The sequence below is a fragment of the Solea solea genome, chromosome 20, assembly GCF_958295425.1.
Source record: "Solea solea chromosome 20, fSolSol10.1, whole genome shotgun sequence".
In the NCBI taxonomy this organism is placed as follows: domain Eukaryota; kingdom Metazoa; phylum Chordata; class Actinopteri; order Pleuronectiformes; family Soleidae; genus Solea; species Solea solea.
In genome coordinates this window covers 22,257,634-22,280,882 of record NC_081153.1, presented here as the reverse complement: position 1 = coordinate 22,280,882, position 23,249 = coordinate 22,257,634, and the positions used below count along the sequence as shown (strand labels likewise).

General features: G+C 38.6%; 1 protein-coding gene across 1 annotated transcript; it reads right to left on the bottom strand.

Moving 5' to 3' along the window:
* Positions 1–6,141: 6,141 nt before the first annotated feature.
* On the bottom strand, positions 6,142–7,123 carry cart4 (cocaine- and amphetamine-regulated transcript 4). The gene is made up of 3 exons (XM_058619534.1): positions 6,817–7,123; positions 6,606–6,686; positions 6,142–6,371 (listed from the first exon to the last, which is right to left on the bottom strand). Exons 1-3 carry the CDS (start codon positions 6,958–6,960, stop codon positions 6,264–6,266), a joined length of 333 nt encoding a protein of 110 aa, XP_058475517.1. The 5' UTR covers positions 6,961–7,123; the 3' UTR covers positions 6,142–6,263.
* Between the last annotated feature and the right edge of the window lie 16,126 nt (positions 7,124–23,249).

Sequence of the window (23,249 nt, the reverse complement as noted above, 5' to 3'; positions counted from 1 at the left end):
TCTGCATGGAGTTTGCATGTTCTCCCCGTGTGTGCGTGGTTTTTGACCGATTTTGGACGACATACTAAACTATGACATTTTCATCAAATTTTGGACGACATACTATACTATGACATTTTTGTCCAAGTTTGGACGACATACTTTACTATGACTTTTTTGTCTCATTGTGGACGACATACTAACCTATGACTTTTTTGTCTAATTTTGGACGACATACTTCACTTTTACTTTTTTGTCACATTTTGGACTACATACTATAGTATGACTTTTTTGTCTCATTTTGGACGGCATACTATAGGATGACTTTTTTGTCACATTTTTGACGACATACTAACCTATGACTTTTTTTCTCATTTCTCTTTCACTTTTTTGTCTAATTTTGTCCAAAATCAGTCAAAAAAGTCATAGTATACTATGTCGTCAAAAATCACTCAAAAAAGTCATAGTATAGTATGTCGTCCAAAATGAGACAAAAAGGTCGTAGTATAGTATGTCGTCCAAAATCACTCAAAAAAGTCATAGTATAGTATGTCGTCCACAATAAGAAAAAAAAGTCATAGTATAGTATGTTGTCCAAAATCAGTCAAAAAAGTCATAGTATTGTATGTCGTCCAAAATCGCTCGAAAAAGTCATAGTATAGTATGTTGTCCAAATAACTCAAAAAAGTCATAGTATAGTATGTCGTCCAAAATGAGACAAAAAAGTCATAGTATAGTATGTCGTCCAAAATGTGACAAAAAAGTCATACTATAGTATGTCGTCCAAAACGAGACAAAAAAGTCATAGTATAGTATGTCGTCCAAAATGAGACAAAAAAGTCATAGTATAAACATGTCGTCCAAAATGAGACAAAAAAGTCATACTATAGTATGTCGTCCAAAATGAGACAAAAAAGTCATAGTATAGTATGTAGTCCACAATGTGACAAAAAAGTCATCGTAAAGTATGTCGTCCAAAATTAGACAAAAAAGTCATAGGTTAGTATGTCGTCCAAAATGTGACAAAAAAGTCATAGGTTAGTATGCCGTCCACAATGAGACAAAAAAGTCATAGTAAAGTATGTCGTCCAAATGATACAAAAAAGTCATACTATAGTATGTCGTCCACAATGAGACAAAAAAGTCACACTATAGTATGTCGTCCAAAATGAGACAAAAAATTCATACTATAGTATGTAGTCCAAAATGTGAGAAAAAAGTCATAGTATAGTATGTCGTCCAAAATGTGACAAAAAAGTCATACTATAGTCAGTCAGTCAGTCATCATCTACCGCTTTATCCTCTGCCAGAGGGTCGTGGGGGGTGCTGTGCCAATCTCAGCTACATCGGGCGATAGGCGGGGTACACCCTGGACAGTTCGCCAGTCCATCGCAGGGCCACACACATAGAGACAAACAACCATTCACTCTCACACTCACTCCTATGGTCAATTTAGAGTGTTCAATTTACCTATCCCCACATTGCATGTTTTTTTTTGGACTGTGGGAGGAAGCCGGAGAACCCGGAGAGAACCCACGCACACACGGGGAGAACATGCAAACTCCATGCAGAAAGGCCCTTGTTCCAACCGGGGCTCGAAACCGGGTCTTCTCGCTGCAAGGCGAGAGTGCTAACCACTACACCACCGTGTGGCCCTCATAGTATAGTATGTCGTCCAAAATGAGACAAAAAAGTCATAGTATAGTATGTAGTCCACAATGTGACAAAAAAGTCATAGTGAAGTATGTCGTCCAAAATTAGACAAAAAAGTCATAGGTTAGTATGTCGTCCACAAGGAGACAAAAAAGTCATAGTAAAGTATGTCGTCCAAAATGTGACAAAAAAGTCATACTATAGTATGTCGTCCAAAATGAGACAAAAAAGTCATACTATAGTATGTAGTCCAAAATGTGACAAAAAAGTCATAGTATAGTATGTCGTCCAAAATGTGACAAAAAAGTCATAGTATAGTATGTAGTCCAAAATGTGACAAAAAAGTCATAGTATAGTATGTCGTCCAAAATGTGACAAAAAAGTCATAGTATAGTGTGTCGTCCAAAATGTGACAAAAAAGTCATAGTATAGTATGTCGTCCAAAATGAGACAAAAAAGTCATAGTAAAGTATGTCGTCCAAAATGTGACAAAAAAGTCATAGTATAGTATGTCGTCCAAAATGTGACAAAAAAGTCATAGTATAGTATGTCGTCCAAAATGAGACAAAAAAGTCATAGTATAGTATGTCGTCCAAATTGTGACAAAAAAGTCTTAGTATAGTATGTCGTCCAAAATGTGACAAAAAAGTCATAGTATAGTATGTCGTCCAAAATGTGACAAAAAAGTCATAGTATAGTATGTCGTCCAAAATTAGACAAAAAAGTCATAGTAAAGTATGTCGTCCAAAATTAGACAAAAAAGTCATAGGTTAGTATGTCGTCCAAAATGTGACAAAAAAGTCATAGGTTAGTATGTCGTCCACAATGAGACAAAAAAGTCATAGTAAAGTATGTCGTCCAAATGTGACAAAAAAGTCATACTATAGTATGTAGTCCAAAATGTGACAACAAAAGTCATAGTATAGTATGTCGTCCACAATGAGACAAAAAAGTCATAGTAAAGTATGTCTACCAAAATGTGACAAAAAAGTCATAGGTTAGTATGTCGTCCACAATGAGACAAAAAAGTCACAGTAAAGTATGTCGTCCAAATGTGACAAAAAAGTCATACTATAGTATGTAGTCCAAAATGTGACAACAAAAGTCATAGTATAGTATGTCGTCCACAATGAGACAAAAAAGTCATAGTAAAGTATGTCGTCCAAAATGTGACAAAAAAGTCATAGTATAGTATGTCGTCCAAAATGATACAAAAAAGTCATAGTATAGTATGTAGTCCAAAATGTGACAAAAAAGTCATACTATAGTATGTCGTCCAAAATGAGACAAAAAAGTCATAGTATAGTATGTCGTCCAAAATGAGACACAAAAGTCAAAGTATAGTATGTCGTCCACAATGAGACAAAAAAGTCATAGTAAAGTATGTTGTCCAAAATGTGACAAAAAAGTCATAGTATAGTATGTCGTCCAAAATGATACAAAAAAGTCATACTATAGTATGTCCTCCACAATGAGACAAAAAAGTCATAGTATAGTATGTCGTCCACAATGAGACAAAAAAGTCATAGTATAGTATGTCGTCCAAAATGAGACAAAAAAGTCATAGTATAGTATGTCGTCCAAATTGTGACAAAAAAGTCTTAGTATAGTATGTCGTCCAAAATGTGACAAAAAAGTCATAGTATAGTATGTCGTCCAAAATGAGACAAAAAAGTCATAGTAAAGTATGTCGTCCAAAATTAGACAAAAAAGTCATAGTAAAGTATGTCGTCCAAAATTAGACAAAAAAGTCATAGGTTAGTATGTCGTCCAAAATGTGACAAAAAAGTCATAGGTTAGTATGTCGTCCACAATGAGACAAAAAAGTCATACTATAGTATGTAGTCCAAAATGTGACAAAAAAGTCATACTATAGTATGTAGTCCAAAATGAGACAAAAGAGTCATAGTATAGTATGTCGTCCACAATTAGACAAAAAAGTCATAGGTTAGTATGTCGTCCAAAATGTGACAAAAAAGTCATAGGTTAGTATGTCGTCCACAATGAGACAAAAAAGTCATAGTAAAGTATGTCGTCCAAATGTGACAAAAAAGTCATACTATAGTATGTAGTCCAAAATGTGACAACAAAAGTCATAGTATAGTATGTCGTCCACAATGAGACAAAAAAGTCATAGTAAAGTATGTCGTCCAAAATGTGACAAAAAAGTCATAGTATAGTATGTCGTCCAAAATGATACAAAAAAGTCATAGTATAGTATGTAGTCCAAAATGTGACAAAAAAGTCATACTATAGTATGTCGTCCAAAACGAGACAAAAAAGTCATAGTATAGTATGTCGTCCAAAATGAGACAAAAAAGTCATAGTATAGCATGTCGTCCAAAATGAGACAAAAAAGTCATACTATAGTATGTCGTCCAAAATGAGACAAAAAAGTCATAGTATAGTATGTAGTCCACAATGTGACAAAAAAGTCATCGTAAAGTATGTCGTCCAAAATTAGACAAAAAAGTCATAGGTTAGTATGTCGTCCAAAATGTGACAAAAAAGTCATAGGTTAGTATGCCGTCCACAATGAGACAAAAAAGTCATAGTAAAGTATGTCGTCCAAATGAGACAAAAAAGTCATACTATAGTATGTCGTCCAAAATGTGACAACAAAAGTCATAGTATAGTATGTCGTCCACAATGAGACAAAAAAGTCATAGTAAAGTATGTCGTCCAAAATGTGACAAAAAAGTCTGGTATAGTATGTCGTCCAAAATGATACAAAAAAGTCATACTATAGTATGTCGTCCACAATGAGACAAAAAAGTCACACTATAGTATGTCGTCCAAAATGAGACAAAAAAGTCATACTATAGTATGTAGTCCAAAATGTGACAAAAAAGTCATAGGTTAGTATGTCGTCCACAATGAGACAAAAAAGTCATAGTAAAGTATGTCGTCCAAATGTGACAAAAAAGTCATACTATAGTATGTAGTCCAAAATGTGACAACAAAAGTCATAGTATAGTATGTCGTCCACAATGAGACAAAAAAGTCATAGTTAAGTATGTCGTCCAAAATGTGACAAAAAAGTCATACTATAGTATGTCGTCCACAATGAGACAAAAAAGTCATAGTAAAGTATGTCGTCCAAAATGTGACAAAAAAGTCATAGTATAGTATGTCGTCCAAAATGATACGAAAAAGTCATAGTATAGTATGTAGTCCAAAATGTGACAAAAAAGTCATACTATAGTATGTCGTCCAAAATGAGACAAAAAAGTCATACTATAGTATGTCGTCCAAAATGAGACAAAAAAGTCATAGTATAGCATGTCGTCCAAAATGAGACAAAAAAGTCATACTATAGTATGTCGTCCAAAATGAGACAAAAAAGTCATAGTATAGTATGTAGTCCACAATGTGACAAAAAAGTCATAGTAAAGTATGTCGTCCAAAATTAGACAAAAAAGTCACAGGTTAGTATGTCGTCCAAAATGTGACAAAAAAGTCATAGGTTAGTATGTCGTCCACAATGAGACAAAAAAGTCATAGTAAAGTATGTCGTCCAAATGTGACAAAAAAGTCATACTATAGTATGTAGTCCAAAATGTGACAAAAAAGTCATAGTGTAGTATGTCGTCCACAATGAGACAAAAAAGTCACACTATAGTATGTCGTCCAAAATGAGACAAAAAAGTCATAGTGTAGTATGTCGTCCACAATGAGACAAAAAAGTCACACTATAGTATGTCGTCCACAATGAGACAAAAAAGTCACACTATAGTATGTCGTCCAAAATGAGACAAAAAAGTCATAGTATAGTATGTCGTCCAAAATGAGACAAAAAAGTCATACTATAGTATTTTGTCTAAAATTGAGACAAAAAAGTCTTGTATAGTATGTCTTCCACAATGTGACAAAAAAGTCATAGTAAAGTATGACTTTTTTGTTTGATTTTGGACGACATACTATAGTATGACTTTTTTGTTTGATTTTGGACGACATACTATACTATGACTTTTTTATAGTATGACTTTTTTGTCACATTTTGTGACATTTTGTGACTTCTTCTATAAGAGTAAGACTTGTATGCCTGAGGTTGTGAATTCAAATCCTGTCATGAAGTACACTTCTTTTTAGGTCAAGATTTAATGAAAACAGTCAAAAGTTCTAAGACAACAAAGAAGTGTAGGAGCACGTAGCTCAGCAGGAGCTAGCAGATTAGGGTTAGGGTTAGGGCTAGCAGATTAGCACTTAGCAAAGAAAACTAAAATAGGAATAGTTGAGGTTTTTTGAACGAGATTTTAAAATAAAAACACTCAGCTCATGAAATCACTTGACGATATCTACGTCACACTTCCACGTCTTTATCTCACTGTTAGGCAGACTTTTGTCAAGCACTCACTCTCCCAAACCAAAGTCCAAAGAGAAAATCAATGATTTTAACATCACACACACAGGAGATGTTGTTCCACTGCTGCCTGTATGATAATAATGATGATGAAGAAGATGATGGTGATGATGGTTATGATGATGATGAAGAATCAGCTGACAAAGTAGAGACAAACAGCTTTTATTTTTTAGTCTTTATTTAATAAAAAATACAGACTGAGGAACATGCAGAGACTCAGCTGTGTGTGTGTGTGTGTGTGTGTGTGTGTGTGTGTGTGTGTGTGTGTTCAATAGCAGCGCAGGAAGAAGGTGTTACAGGCTGTTCCTCTCAAACAGTCGCACAGTCGACCGATACGAGGTCCATGTTTCATCGCACATCGTTCGCCAACGTCACACTGAGACACAGACAGACAGAGACAGACAGACAGACAATACACAGACAGAAACAGAGACAGACACAGACACAGACACACACAGACACACACAGAGACAGTATTTAAGAGTTTTATTTTGACAACTGCAGAGTTGTGCTCAGACATGGACAAACAAAAAACGTAGTCTTTTATTTTTAAAAATTGGGCTTGTGTTTTAATGTGTGTGTGATTGACAGCTGTCAATCATGTTCTCACCCTCGGGATGACGCTCGCTTTCTTCTCCACAGAGAGACTGAGTGTGTCAGAGTCACCAAGAGCGCTCTGCAGCGCCTCCACCTGGACACACACAAACACAGAGACGCACACAATTATAATAATAATAATGATGATGAAGAAACAGATTAAGATGGTGATGAAGATGATGAAGATGGTGATGATGATGATGAAGATAATAATAATCACTCACCAGCTCTCTGGTTGTCAGTCCGAGGTTGGTCTCGTCCAGCTGATTGTTGTAAGGTGACCTTTGACCCTGACAGAGTGATGTCATCACAGACAGACAGACGGACAGAAAAACCATGGTGCGAACTTTTTCCATCGTCATGAACATTTTTATTCAAAAATAAACTCCAGTTTCAGTGAAGACGTCTGAACTAAAGCTGTGCTACGTAATTCTCTGTCTGTGTCTCTCTCTCTGTGTGTCTCTGTGTCTGTCTCTCTGTCTCTGTGTGTCTCTGTCTGCGTGTCTCTGTCTCTGCTCCTCGTCTCCTCCTGCTCTTATATTCCTCCTCCTGCTGTGATGTCACTGCTCATTATTCATGAATTCAGTCACATGACGACGATGAAGATGACAACAAGGAAGATGACGACGATGAAGATGATGACGATGAAGATGATGACGATGAAGATGACGTCGATGAAGATGCCGACGATAAAGATGACGGTGATGAAGATGACGATGATGAAGATGATGGAGAAGTGGATGAAGATGATGTTAAAGGTTTAGTACGCGTTGTTTGGGTGTGTCAGACCTGACTGAGGGAGCGTTTGTGTGTATACAGCAGCAGAGCAGGGGCGGGCGGAGACAAGAACCACCCTGTTTTTAAATTGTCTGAGGCTATTTCTGATTTCTATCTGTACTTGTCCTTATTTGTCCGTCCGTACTTGTCCTTACTTGTCCATCCTTGTCCGTACTTGTCCTTACTTGTCCGTACTTGTCCATACTTGTCCTTACTTGTCCGTACTTGTCCTTACTTGTCCTTACTTTTCCGTACTTGTCCTTACTTGTCCTTACTTGTCCGTACTTGTCGGTACATGTCCTTACTTGTCCGTACTTGTCCTTACTTGTCCTTGCTTGTCCTTACTTGTCCGTACTTGTCCGTACTTGTCCTTACTTGTCCGTACTTGTCCTTACTTGTCCGTACTTGTCCTTACTTGTCCTTACTTGTCCGTCCGTACTTGTCCTTACTTGTCCGTACTTGTCCGTACTTGTCCATACTTGTCCTTACTTGTCCGTACTTGTCCTTACTTGTCCTTACTTTTCCGTACTTGTCCTTACTTGTCCTTACTTGTCCGTACTTGTCGGTACATGTCCTTACTTGTCCGTACTTGTCCTTACTTGTCCTTGCTTGTCCTTACTTGTCCGTACTTGTCCGTACTTGTCCTTACTTGTCCGTACTTGTCCTTACTTGTCCGTACTTGTCCGTACTTGTCCTTACTTGTCCATACTTGTCCGTACTTGTCCTTACTTCTCCACACACACACAGACACAAGCACACAGACACACACACACAGAGACAAACACACACACCTGCAGGATTAAAGGTGTGTTTTACTCTGTCTGTGACCTTCAGTGAAACTCTGCTGTCGGCTGATAACACATCAAAACACACACACACACACACACACACACACATATACATATACACTCACAGACGATGACCTCCTCTTCTTCATCACTGACCTTCACAAGATAAATGAGTCTGCGACATCACTGACGTGGTAACATGTGAGACACCTTTGACATGTTTACACAGTGTGTGTGTCTCTGTGTGTGCGTGTCTGTGTGTGTGTGTGTCTGTCTGTGTGTGTGTCTCTGCAGTGAACATAAATCATGGGTGTGTCCTCTGAGAAAATGTAAAGTTTCTGTCACATTAACTTTAATATATTTAGAATAAATTCAGTGGAAACGTCGTCTGATGATAAATATTTATCATCTTTTTTTGAAATATCAGATAATCTCAGTAGAAAGAACGTCTCCCTCTGCTGGTGATTCATCGTTACAGCAGCTGCTCACGTGTTTGTGTGTTGGTCGCTATGGCAGCAGTTTCCTCCTGGACTAAAATAACCAGGAGCTGGAGGCGATGTCACCTCATGTTCATCATCATCATCATCACCATCACCACCATCATCATCATCTTCTTCATCATTACCATCACCATCACCATCACCATCCTCACCATCATGATCATCACCATCATCATCATCATCACCACCATCACCACCATCATCATCATCACCATCATCTTCTTCATCATCACCATCACCATCCTCACCATCATGATCATCCTCACTATCACCATCACCATCATCATCCTCACCATCATGATCATCACCATCATCATCATCATCACCATCCTCACCATCATCATCATCATCATCACAATCCTCACCGTCACCATCCTCACCATCATCATCACCATCCTCACCATCATCATCATCATCACCATCACCATCATCGTCCTCACTGTCACCATCCTCATCCTCACCATCACCACTATCATCATCATCATCACCATCACCATCATCATCATCATCGTCACCATCCTCATGTGCGACACAAATGTGTTTTATTTTAAACAAGACTTTTTTGTTGCTTCTGTTTATTTTTATTCTTGTGTTAAAGATTCCCTTAATAAAGAAAGAATAAACACAGGGAAAAGATGATTTTTCAAGTCAAATCAAACATGATTTAATCTGATGACATCACAGTTTCACATGTTATTAAACTGAAAATTACAGATGAAACATTTGTTTGATTCACTGAAAGTTTTTGGAAATTTGACTGAAAGTGAAATTTAAACTTAAATTCATTCAAATGTTTACAACTCTTAGATCACTCTCTTGTCCAATCAGTGTAAGGCTCATCACCCCAGACTCCCCTTCTCCAGCCCACTTCCAGGGCGGAGTTAACTGCAGATGAGGAATTTATTTACACTTCATCACAGTGTGTATACACCAAACAGTACGCTAACTTTTAAGTTACGCTAATGACGTAACTGTGGTCACTGGATGGTTATGTTAATGTGAACGCAACCAAGCTAATGCTAACACAACTACTCATGAACCTAATGCTAAGCTAACTATGATCCTAATTAAGTGCAACAGAGACACATGCCCCAACTTTCGTTCCACACAGTAAAAAAACGTGTTTTTACTTTTATAAAAATCTGCTGCTGTGAAAAAATATTTGAATCTTTTGTGTAAAAAAATATAAAAATTACAAAATAAAAGTGCAGTTTTTTTAAACAAATAAATGAAAATAGTTTTATTTTAAGTTTAAATTTTTTTCTCCTCCTGCTCAGGTTTCTTTATGATGAAGGTCACGTTGTGATGAGGTCAAAGGTCAAATCAGGTGATTCTCCACCACCAACAAAAACAGGAAGATGGTTCAGAGGTCAGAAATGCTCACAGTCTGTCAGTGACCTCTGACCTTCCTCTGTGTGTGTGTCTCACAGTGTGTGTTGTAGCTGCTGTAGATTCACACTGATCACCATCATCAGAATCCAAACCAGCGTCGAGATTTCCTGCAAACAAAGAACATCATCTTCATCATATTGGATGATGTGGGTTTGATTCCTCAACACTAGGTGGCGAAAGAGGCCTCCTGAACCGTCTGTGTGTCTCACCAGAGAAACAGGAAGTGATGCAGCGTTACGACCATCGACCACACCGCTCTCTGTGGTTCGCCTGGTGGTTGCTGTGGTAACAGTCACTTCCTGTTCATCCTTCCATCCATCACCATATGACAAGTCTTCATCCTCCTCCTCCTCCTCCTCATCGATGAATCGTTCACTGAGCTTCTCCAGCTCCTCAAAGCTGGTGTTAGCTGAAACCACAAGATGTTATTTGACGGTGTTGTTGGTATTTGATGGTGTTGTTTAACATGTTGGTGTTTGACAGTGTTGTTGATGTTTGATGGTGTTATTGATGTTTGACGGTGTTGTTGGTGTTTGACAGTGTTGTTGATGTTTGACGGTGTTGTTGGTGTTTGACAGTGTAGTTTAATGTGTTGGTGTTTGATGGTGTTGTTGGTATTTGACAGTGTTGTTGGTGTTTGATGGTGTTGTTTGACAGTGTTGTTGGTGTTTGACGGTGTTGTTGGTGTTTGATGTTCGTGTTTGACGGTGTAGTTGGTGTTTGACAGTGTTGTTGATGTTTGATGGTGTTGTTTAACATGTTGGTGTTTGACAGTGTTGTTGATGTTTGATGGTGTTGTTTGACGGTGTTGTTTGACAGTGTTGTTGGTGTTTGACAGTGTTGTTGATGTTTGACGGTGTTGTTGGTGTTTGACAGTGTTGTTTAATGTGTTGGTGTTTGATGGTGTTGTTGGTGTTTGACAGTGTTGTTGGTGTTTCATGGTGTTGTTTGACAGTGTTGTTGGTGTTTTACGGTGTTGGTGTTTGATGTTCGTGTTTGACGGTGTAGTTGGTGTTTGACAGTGTTGTTGATGTTTGATGGTGTTGTTTGACGGTGTTGTTGGTGTTTGTCAGTGTCGTTGATGTTTGACGGTATTGTTGGTGTTTAATGTGACAGTCTTGTTTGACAGTGTTGTTGATGTTTGACGGTGTTGTTGGTGTTTGACAGTGTTGTTGGTGTTGTTTGACAGTGTTGTTAATGTTTGACACTTTGTTGTTGTCGTTTGACGGTGTTGTTGGTGTTTGACAGTGTTGTTGGTGTTTGATGGTGTTGTTTGACAGTGTTGTTGGTGTTTGATGATTTTGTTTGACGGTGTTGTTGGTGTTTGATGGTGTTGTTTGACAGTGTTGTTGATGTTTGACGATGTTGTTGGTGTTTGACGTGTTGTTGGTGTTAGATGGTGTTGTTTGACAGTGTCGTTGGTGTTTGATGGTGTTGTTTGACGGTGTTGTTGGTGTTTGACATTGTTGTTGCTGTTTGATGGTGTTGTTTGACGGTGTTGTTGTGTTTGATGGTATTGTTTGACAATTTTGTTGGTGTTTGATGGTGTTGTTGGTGTATGATGGTGTTGTTTGACAGTGTTGTTGGTGTTTGATGGTGTTGTTTGACGGTGTTGTTGGTGTTTGATGGTGTTGTTTGACGGTGTTGTTGGTGTTTGATGGTGTTGTTGGTGTTTGACAGTGTTGTTGGTGTTTAACGGTGTATTTGGTGTTGGACAGTGTTGTTGATGTTTGATGGTGTTGTTTGATGGTGTTTTAGGTGTTTGACATTGTTGTTGATGTTTGACTCACTGAAGAAGCTGACACTGAGACTCGTGTTGTCGTCGTAGCCTGGAGTCGTGAAGTCGTAGTCTTGAGATTGAGATGCTAAAAAAACACATGATGTTTACAACAACAACAGTCACCCACAGTCCTGAACCTGTAGGAGACAAGGCGGAGTTATGCTAATTTGTCTTTGTACTATGCTAACATCCCTGGACTTTGTGCTTTTAGAAGGCTAATGTTAGCTACACATTTTATATTTATAACTTATAGTGTTATATATTTATAACTTATAGTCTCATATATACAGTATATGTGAATAAGTGAATCATTTATTCATTTGGAGTTAGCTTGTTAGCATAGGTTAGCATGACTTTATAATTCTGTTTCCTAACATCAAAGTTCCTTTGACCTTTGACATCAGAGCCGTGCAAAACCAACAAACTTTGTTTTAACGTGAAAAAAAACATGATTAATCATATGTTCTCACACACACACACACACACACACACACACACACACACAGACACACACACACACACACAGTGGGAACTGAGGGGGTGGATTTTAATTGTTACCAAACAGGAAGTGTCATCACTTGAATGTCCTGTCAATCACATGAGAGGAGAAAATGAAAACCAGGTGACACACACACACACATTCACACACAGAGACACACATTCACATAGACACAGACAGAGGGGACATTGCATTGACTTACATTCATTTTCTGGAGACTTACCCTAACCTAAACCACAATTACTACTGGCCTAATCCTAACCCTAACCTCAACCTAACCTTAAAACATATCTTCACCTTAAAATGTAGTCATTTACGTTGTGGGGACTTGATTTGTGTCCCCATAATGTGACTGTGTAAACAGGTTTAAGTCCCCACAGCATTAGTAATACCTGGACACATACACATACACACACACACAGGTTTTGAGAGAACAAAAACAAATGAAAACAATGTGTGAGTGTGTGGGCGGAGCCACAAGTCTTTCTTCTCTGGAGGAAGAAAGTAAAGAGGAGGAGGAGGGGAAGAATGAAAGGAAAGAAGGAAAGCAACCCAAGAAGGACACAAGAAGGAAAGGAAACAGAGAAGGACACAAAGAGGAAACAGAGAAAGACACAAGGAGGAGAGGAAGTGGACGATATTAAAACAGTGGGGGTCACTTACAGTGTGTGTGTGTGTGTTGTTGAAGGGGGGGGGGGTCACATGATCCCAGCTTTACAGAAACCAGCTGTGCTCTCTCTCCCACACACACACACACACACACACAGTAAAATATCAAACATGTAAATCTCTCATGTTTCAGCTCAATGTTTTACTGTGCTCACTCTGGTTAACCCTTGGTTATCTTCTGACTCACTCTGGTTAACCATTGGTTATCTTCTGACTCACTCTGGTTAACCCTTGGTTATCTTCTGACTCACTCTGGTTAACCATTGGTTATCTTCTGACTCACTCTGGTTAACCCTTGGTTATCTTCTAACTCACTCTGGTTAACCATTGGTTATCTTCTGACTCACTCTGGTTTACCATTGGTTATCTTCTGACTCACTCTGGTTAACTGTCTGGTAGTGATGCTGTCAAAGGGGCGGGGCTAAACACCTCTCACTGTTAAATGGAGGTTTCTTATTCTTTCTGTCAAATTTAATTTAATTTGTATCAAAATAAAATTAATCAAAGCACTTTTCAAAATAAGACTTTACAATGAATCTGAGAGAAAACAACAGTCAATACACATGAATGAATGAGTGAGTGATGAACACACACACTCACCTGTGGTCAGCAGCAGCAGAATCACTGAGGCTCCACAAAGAGACAGAAAACTGAGAGACGACATGATTGACAGAGACACAGAGACAGAGAGACAGAGAGACAGAGACGTCCTGGACGACTGAGCTGTGAATGAGTGAATGAACAGACAGAGGGAGAGTGTGTGTGTCTATGTGTGTGTGTGTGTGTGGAGGGGTGTTCTGTTTTCCTGCCAAGTTAGTTCCCATATGTAGAACATGAGGAGAGAGAGAGAGAGAGAGACACAGAGAGAGAGAGAGAGAGAGAGAGAGAGAGAGAGAGACAGACAGACAGACAGAGAGAGAGAGAGAGACAGAGAGACACAGAGAGAGAGACAGAGAGACACAGAGAGAGAGAGAGAGAGACACGCAGAGGGAGAGAGAGAGAGAGAGACAGAGAGAGAGAGAGAGAGAGAGAGAGAGAGACAGAGAGAGAGAGAGAGAGAGAGAGAGAGAGAGAGAGAGAGACACACAGAGAGTTATTCTAATAGAATGAGTGAAGACAGTGACGTCTCTCCCTCCACTTTATTTAAACTGTCACCTGACAACAGACTCCGCCCCCTGACTTATGTGTCACTGCCATCACATGACACCTGCACAGTTTCCTGTGACACAGCTGGAAGTAAACAATGGAGTTCACACGCCATTGTTTATGTCCAGCTGTGATGTCATGAGTGATGTCATCAGTGACAGGAAACACACCCAAGAACAAAGAGCAGGACAAAGGACACATAAGGGACAAGCACAGGGACAGACGCAGGGACAAATGCAGAGACAAACACATGGACAAATACAGGGACAGACGTGGACAAATACAGGGACGGGGGAAATTAAGGGAAAACTAAGGTGTTTAAATAGAGAAAATCAGACTCTTCATTCTTAACAAACATTAGCATCTGTTTTGAACGGCATTAGCATAGATGTTAGCATAATCATGTGTGAGACACTAGCATAGCTTAGCACAAAACCACTGTAGCATCATTAGATTTAACCAAATATAAACAGAGGTCAAAGTGTCCCATGATGTCCCATGATGCATCTCCCAGCTGATCACAGCTGACCTTAGGGAGGTCACTGCCTCGCCCCAGGGCATGCTGGGAAAAATGACATGTTCTCATGGTTTCTATATTTAACGACAAGGGCGATCAACGTTTGTGAACGAGGATCAGGACAGCGTGAGAGCGTGTGTGTGTGTGTGTGTGAGAGTGTGTGTGTGAGCGTGTGTGTGTGTGTGTGTGTGTGGTTCGACTCAGAATGCAAAAACCTCAGAAAACACTTAGGAAACTATCAAACCAAAAACATAGAGATAAGACATCAAAACTGACAAACACAAAAACAATATCACCACACCATCAGGTCAAAGAAAACACAACTCACCCAAATGGAAGAAGCGATATATTCCAATAAATCTTGGAAAAACTGAAGCAACGAAGAATTGACTTTACAAAAAGGAGACATTTGGACAAATCCCTTTGAAATATATGTACAGTACAAGCACACTTAACCCAGCTCAAATGGAAATCTCCAAACAACTACAAATCTTAGAACCGATCACAAAAGACCAACAAAACCGCTGCAGGCACTAATGAAGGCGCTACAGCATAAAAAAACATATGAAACAAAATGATCAAATATGCAGACGGCACTGTTGAAATGATTCAGTTTGGTGTTGAGTGGGGGACATTGTCCCGACATCTGGAGCCAGGGACTAATAACGACCCTCCTTAGATCCTAACAACAACAGAAACCTGGGGACGATGTTCTGCTCAATGATCAACAGCAGATTCAATTCAACATTATTTGTATAGCACCAAATCATAACATACATTATCTCAGGGCAGAGAAACCCAACCGTTCACACAATGAGCAAACACTAGGGGGCAGTGGAGAGAATAAAACTCCCTTTTAACAGAAGAGGAGGGGACGGGGAGAGGTGGGGGACAGAAAGGTGGGACAGAAAGGACAAGAGAGAGATGAAGTAGAGACAGAGGAGAGAGACCAGGAGCAGATACACACCAACTGTATCAAGTTACAAGTTTATACAGAACAGTTAGAGTCAGTGATGACATGTTTATAGAAATACAATGTCATTTATATAAGAAGCAGCAGCAGCAGCAGCGGAGACTGTTGATCAAAATGATATTAACATTGACTTTTAATTATAGCATAATAATAACTTATGATATGAGAGGAAAGGAAGGAAAGACTAATAGGGAGAGAAAGAACAAGGTTAATGACATATAATAAAGTCATATTCATACCCTGAGTGTGACACAGTGACTGTGACAGAGTGCAGTCTAGGTCTATAACAGCTTAACTAAGAGAGGGTCCAGGTTTCCCTGAGCCAGCGCTAACGATAAGTTTTATCAAAACAGAAAGTTTTAAGTCTAACTTTAAATACAGAGAGGGTTAGGGTTTTTTGAGAAGGGGTTTAATAACTGCTCCTTTAAACGATTGGGGCACATATCAAGTTAATAAGGGTAGATTAATATAGAGCTGTTAATTAAAGGAAACACATCTTTACTGACAGGTTGATGGTTTGGATGATGAAACTAATGATGTTAACTCAGGGAGAAAGTGTCTAACTGTGCACCTGCTGCTTCTAAAGCTCTTTGCTGCTCAAACACGAGTCAGTCCCACTATGACGGAGGAGATGATCCATTTTTTCTCTAATTGATGTTATTTTATTCACAAAGAAGTTGATGACGTCATCACTGCTCAGTGTTAAAGGAATAGATGGTTCAGTGGAGCTGTGGCTCTGAGTCAGCCTGGCTACAGTGCTGAAAACAAACCCGTGATTATTCTTATTTTCTTCAATTAAAGAAGAATAATAGGCAGCTCTAGCTTTGTGTAGAGCTTTTTTGTAAGCTACAAAACCATCTTTCCAGGCTATATGAAATTCCTCCAGGTTACTAGAACTCCATTTTCCTTCTAATCGATGTAACGTCTATTTAAGAGCACGAGTATTGGAGTGAAACCATGGTGCTCGTCTCCAACACAATCTAATGTAGTGAACAAGGTTATCTATGAGGGCGGGACTTCAGTTAAATAAAGGTTGCACTGTCTCTTTGAATGTATTAATATTATTATCAGACAGTATTTCTTATTTATGTTATTGTAGTTCATTATTGTACAATTAAATGTGAGTAAATAATGATTAGTAAGGAGAGGGTTTTGAGGAAATATGTTTAAGTTATCAATATCAATACCATAAGTTAAAAGAAGATGGAGGGTGTGACTACGGCAATGAGTTGGTTTATTAACGTGTTGAATAAAACAGCGAGTTCAATGTGCAGCTAAGACTATCACGGTCAACATCTACATGGATGTTGTCCCTAAATCCCCTTCAATTATGATTTTATCTGTCTTAAACACTAACTCAGATAAGAATTCAGAGAACTCTGATAGGAACTCTGAATAAGGTGCAGGTGGACGATAAACTGTGACTGTTCGGTATTAATCTTTATTAAATTAAAATGTCTAACTCCTCTTCTGTTCGATATGGATGTATTTACTTTAGTAGGTTGTGGGACAGACACACAGACACAGTCTTTATGGGGTTTTTAATTGGTGACTGTTCATAAAGAATCACAGAGAAGCGTGTAAGACTCTGTGTCCTGGTCTCAGCTCTGGATCGTCATGGGTTTCTAATTAACTTTTCTAAACTTCTAGATAAGAGAGACCAGGTTTCCCCCAGAAGGTTTACCAGTTATCTAAAAAAACAATGTGGTTTTCTGGACACCAGCTTGACAGCCAGCGACCCACACACAGGGGGTTCACTTGGTTACAGTCACGGCATACGCCGGCGTCACATCCGCTGTAAACATGAACGAAATGACTCAATAAAAGACAAGAGTAAAAGATCCAAGTCAGTCAAAAAGAGTCCAACTTCCCATCGCTACTTATTAGGGACATAATAACTGTCTGTCTCCCGGCTGCACGGGGGCTAATGCTATGTGGTCCGCACTGGCTAACTGATTTAGCTTCTATGGTGCGATGCCGAGGTACTCGCCTCCATCCCAGCCAACAAGCTACACTTTATACGAGTATGTTTATCGCTACAGCAGCAACTAAAGCAGCAACTAAAGCAGCAACTAAAGCAGAAACTAAAGCAGTTAGTAAACACGTGGCACACAACAACACAGGAGAGAGAGAAGCCATCGCTGCTAAGCTAACTTGTTACGCTAGCAAAGAGAGAAACAACACCGTACGTGAATCTGCGTGAACGACAGAGTGAGAGTGAAAGTATTAGTTCATTCAACAAAACGAGTGCTTGTTCAGTTAATCGATCGTTACAGTTGATAGAAAACCGCAGAGAGAGCAGGAGACACACAGTGTAACACCGGTGGAAGAACAGGAAGTGACACAATACATTACCGCCCCGCCCAAAGCACGACGTAATGCAGTGCTCCTGTTTCCGGTAACTGAGGAATTTGTCTAAAATCTGACTTTTACATTTTACTTTTTTTTTAATCTCCAACCAATTTTAAAATCTTAATCCATGGAACCACGACCTACAGATTAGACTCAATGTGTGATGTGTGAAAGGTATACATATATGTATATATGTATACATATGTATATATGTATACATATGTATATACATATATATGTATATATTTATATATTTATATGTATATATATATATATTTATATGTATATATATATATATATATATATATGTATATATATATATATATATATATATATATATACATATATTTCAGCTCAACTAAGATATTTTGTATCATTTCTGTGGTTTTATGGCACCAGTCTGGGAGACTTGATTTGCTCCAGTGGTCACAGCAAAGGCCATAAAGACAGGCACAAGTGTTTCTCTAAAAGTGGAAGCTGTAATATGTAAATTGTGGATTATTATGGTATCAGCTCCCTCTTGTGGCTCAGAGGTGTACGATTGAAAATAATTCTGTAAATTGACTTACACTTTACTCAATGAAAAACCAGGCCGACTTTTATCGTTACTTTTTTGACGTTGTCATATTTACCAGAATTAGGATGTTGTTATAATCTTTATTATAGTCACACATTATTAATCACTTGTTAAGAATATATGTTTATAATATCATAACGCGCTATATATTACACATTGTAGGTGTACGAGTGTTGATTATACAATTAATATGAGCTGAATAAATTGAAACATTTAAAAACCATATCATTTTAATGAAGTCATTTACAGTAAATTGATTACTGCATTTACTCAGCTCCAAAGCCCAATATACAACACAATATATTTCAAATGTGCTGTTTTGTTTATAAAATGTGTAATTGTTCCTTCATGATGAGGAGATGTCTTGGTATTGTTCTGTTTCAGAAGACCAGTAGAGGGCAATGTTGCTCTCTCTCTCTCTCTCTCTCTCTCTGTCCTGTTTGTGACATCAGATGAAATAAGAATATTTAAATACATGAATCAGATCACACTGTTATCATTACTGTTCAGTTGCACCATTCAGCAAATTAATTGTTATACACAACTACTTTCATTATGTTGTTTTGATGACACAATTACGTACAATTCAAGTGGTTTGACTAGAAAAAGGCTGCTAATTATGATCAAATGTCATATGATCAACCCGTCATAAAGCAAAAGTCCAACATCACAAATCTCAGAATTTCCCTCAGTAATATATGAATATTACAAAAAGTACCATCTCTGAGTTTGCAGCAAAACTCCCTCATTCAATGATGTCCCCTGCTGATCCAGATGAGACAGGGACATGTAGGACTACTGAAGACAGGTGGAGACGATATTCGGTCCAAAGCATACAATATTGTGATGATGATGATCTAGACGGATAAATACAACTCTTAATCCCCTGACTCTGCTGTTGAGAGAAGGGAAAAAGACAGAGGGACAGGGACCAGTTGCTAGGTAATTTCCTTCACCACCAAAAAGTGGGCCCGTCTGGACTGAAAATTGACGATTGGCTCCACTCTGGTCCTGTTAGTGTCACTGAGGTAAATCTGACCCGGTACAATCCGCCTCCTGGCACGTGCAGAATTTCTCTAATGACTCTGCAAATTGTCGGCCTCATCACAGATGATGACGGACTTTGTGGACTGGTCCCTGCAGAACCGCCTCCAGCGTGGGGAAAACTAAGGAACTGGTGCTGGATTTCCGCAGGAGACGACAATCCCTTCCAACACCGGTGAACATCCAGAAAAAGGACATTGAGATGGTGACATCTTATAAGTACCTGGGTGTTCACATTAACAATAAACTGGACTGGTCTGACCATGCTGCTGCACTCTACAGGAAGGGTCCGAGCAGACTCTACCTGCTGAGGAGACTAACGACTTTTGGAGTGCAGGGAGAACTCCTTAAGACCTTCTATGACTCAGGAGTGGCATCAGCCATCTTTAATGGAGTGGTCTCCTGGGGCAGCAGTATCTCAGCTGCAGACAGGAAGAGGCTGGACGGACTGATTAAAATATCCAGCTCTGTCCTCGGATGTCCTCTTGACCCAGGGAGAGAGGAGAACGACAACTAAGCTCTTCATCATCTCTGAAGGTCAATCACCATCACCATCAGCACTGGGCAGCTCCTTCAGTAACAGACTGAAACATATGTATATATCTATATATATATGTAGATATATATATTTAATGAACCATTTTCATCTAAACTGGATGAATGGTTGATATTATTATGCTGTCATAAACCACAGTGTCCTCATGTTCTGCAGCCCAAATCAGACTTTTAAGCAAATCAACTCTGGAGTGGTGAAATAACATGAAACAAGGCAAGAGGTGAAGATTCAAACAAAACAGGAAGTATCAAAATTAAACAGGACAAAAACTCACCAGTAACTATAAAACAAAAATAAAACTTATGTAACAAATAATAACAACATGTTCAAATAAATGAAAAGTACTAGAAATAAAACTTCTTTACTTATTTATGAGAAATGTTCTTGCTACAAAAATCATTTAGGTTTTATAATGAATATTTTTATGCACAGATATACTGTACATACAGTATTGAACAGTTGTTTATCATTACTATTATTATTGTGTTTTTTATAGATCAATGTTTGAATAGAACATCCTGCTGAATCTTATTAAACAGCAAAATAATATGTACAGTTTTAAAAAAAAAAAATCAATTATATGTACGACAATATTTCCTTTGTCATAATCCTATAATGAGTTATATGAGTCATCAGTGTGCTGGCATTTGTACGTACACATTTATACATAAACACACACACACACATACACACACACTCGATGTATCCCTCTCTAGGGGTCACTAAAGCATATTTCATTCTGCTATAATTATATTATCGTTTGATTATAGTTTATTAGAGTTATGAATTGTAATAGTGTCACTATGTAATCTGTTTGGACCCAGAGAAAAATAGCTGATGTTATGCAGACGCTTTAAAGATCTTAATAAACAAACCGACACACGCACACACACACACGCACACACACGCACGCACACACATGCACGCACACACACACACACACACACACACACGCACACACACGCACGCACACACACACACACACACACACAGCATGAGGGAACCAGTCTCAACGCTAAATACACACACATTAGTTGTGCAAAGTTTGATTTCAGACTAGATTTAATTGGCTGCTGTGCTTCTACACATGTAATGATTTCACAGTGCCGACAGTGTGAGCGGGTGCTCATTATGACTTATTGCTTACTTAGTGCAACTAACCCTTATGTTGCTTTTCTGCTTGTTAACTCTCTGATGTAGAACTTCCTGTGGTTTGTTGCAAACATCTCACTAAACTATACCTTCGTACAATTGATCTGCATTTATTCTTAAATCTCCCGGTTTGTTACATCAACAGTCATGAGGTGAACAAGTGCCTGAGGCAGATTTCATTAAGATTAAGAACAATACTACTACTACTACATATGGATCCAGGGCTTTAATTACACATGGTGTCATTTAAGTGCACATGGTGGTTCTTTTTAGGAGAAAGAATTCAACAAAATAAGTAAATAATCAACTCTTTGATTTCTCATTATTAAGATTAAGGAGAACTGAAACTGTGCTGTTTAAAAGCAGTTCTTTTTAAATTTAATGTTAATAAAACATACTCAAACAACCATGTTTTGGATAGCACAGTATCACATATACTATAAATAAAACACATTTTGAAATTGATAATATGTGGATGAATGTGTGTTGATAGGCATAATAACAGTTTTCAGACAATATTCATAAAAAGGTAGAAAATCTTTAACTGACTAAAATATACTATTAACTCTGACGGTGGCATCATTGAAGTGACTCATCGTGGGACCGTGAGGACACGCGAGACAAGCTTTGAGCTAAGTTGTTGAACACTGTGTGTGAACTTTAGCTCAATGCTCATATTTCCACCTTTACAAGCAGGTGAGACAACAGCTGTTGATTTACGTCAATTCTGGTGAAATATAAGCAGATTTTGGAACGTTTAGCGCTTTTATGACTCAGTCAGAGAAAGTCTGTGTGTGTGTGTGTCTGTGTGTGTGTGTACATAACAAACACACATCTCTCCTCATGTGAACAGCGAAAATCTGTCACAGACAAACTGCATTTGTCTTCATATTTTCCAGTGATATGAGCAGAAAGTAATGCAATCTCATGCAGTCAGTACAACAGCACAGTCACAAGAGCCTCTGGTTCTGGCTCTGTGGAAGCGACTGACTTTAATGAACAGTGCACCCAGCAGTCAGCGCACATTTGACCCAAAAACCACATGATTAGTTAAACTCTATTCACAAGTCATGAGGTGACCAAAGTCATCAGCAGTCACCGTCTGGACAGAACAAATGTCTTAACCACACTTCCTGACACTTCATTTAATAGATGTTTTACTCTGGACTGAAAGTGCCTTACACAGAGTCAAGGGTCAACAGAGGCTGAGTGCAGTGAAGATTAACGTAAAAAGAAGTTGCTCTTGGAAGTTGGAAAGTAATGGACAGAATACAAAGCTTGTGGAGACCTTTTTAAAAATTGGCTTAGTGAATGCAGAGCTGTAGCAAACTCTAGTTGCTCACATCACACATCCAAGCTGGCAATGAGCTTCAATGATGTTCACCTATATAGACATATTAGACACACATACACACATACATCAGGCAATATGTCAGGCAACTCGTCTCCTCGCTGACCACTATCATCATAAAAGTGAAGATGGTGTTGGATGATGTGACACAACAGTCAGAGACAGGCTAATGGGAGAACATCTTACCGGATCCCCACAGATGCAGAGAGATGTTAGAGGTGAATCACGGCTACGAAACATGCTCAAGGTGAGCAGAAGAAGACGGAGCGATGGGGATAAACACAAGCAACTGATTTTGTGCTTAACTCTTGGTAAATCTTGGACTCAGACTAGATTTACCAAGAGTTAGTCTGCACAGCTGCGTTAACACTGCAATTATTTACATTATACTGCCCATTGCTAATGCTAACATTATGCTATATTATGCTAAAGAAACGCTTACCATTCCAGTGACAACAACACTATATTTAGCCGGTAGACACCAGAGTTGAATGTTTGTTACAAAGCCAGATTGTGTCCATTTGTGTTCCTATTATTATTGTTATTATTATTATTGTTATTATTATTATTGTTGTTGTTGTTGT

Coding starts and splice junctions, on each gene's coding strand:
- cart4 (XM_058619534.1), bottom strand. CDS start 6,960: ATGTTCATGACGATGGAAAAAGTTCGCACCATGGTTTTTCTGTCCGTC. Junction 6,687..6,816: donor GACTGACAACCAGAGAGCTG/GTGAGTGATTAT, acceptor GTGTGTGTCCAG/GTGGAGGCGCTGCAGAGCGC. Junction 6,372..6,605: donor AAGCGAGCGTCATCCCGAGG/GTGAGAACATGA, acceptor TCTGTGTCTCAG/TGTGACGTTGGCGAACGATG.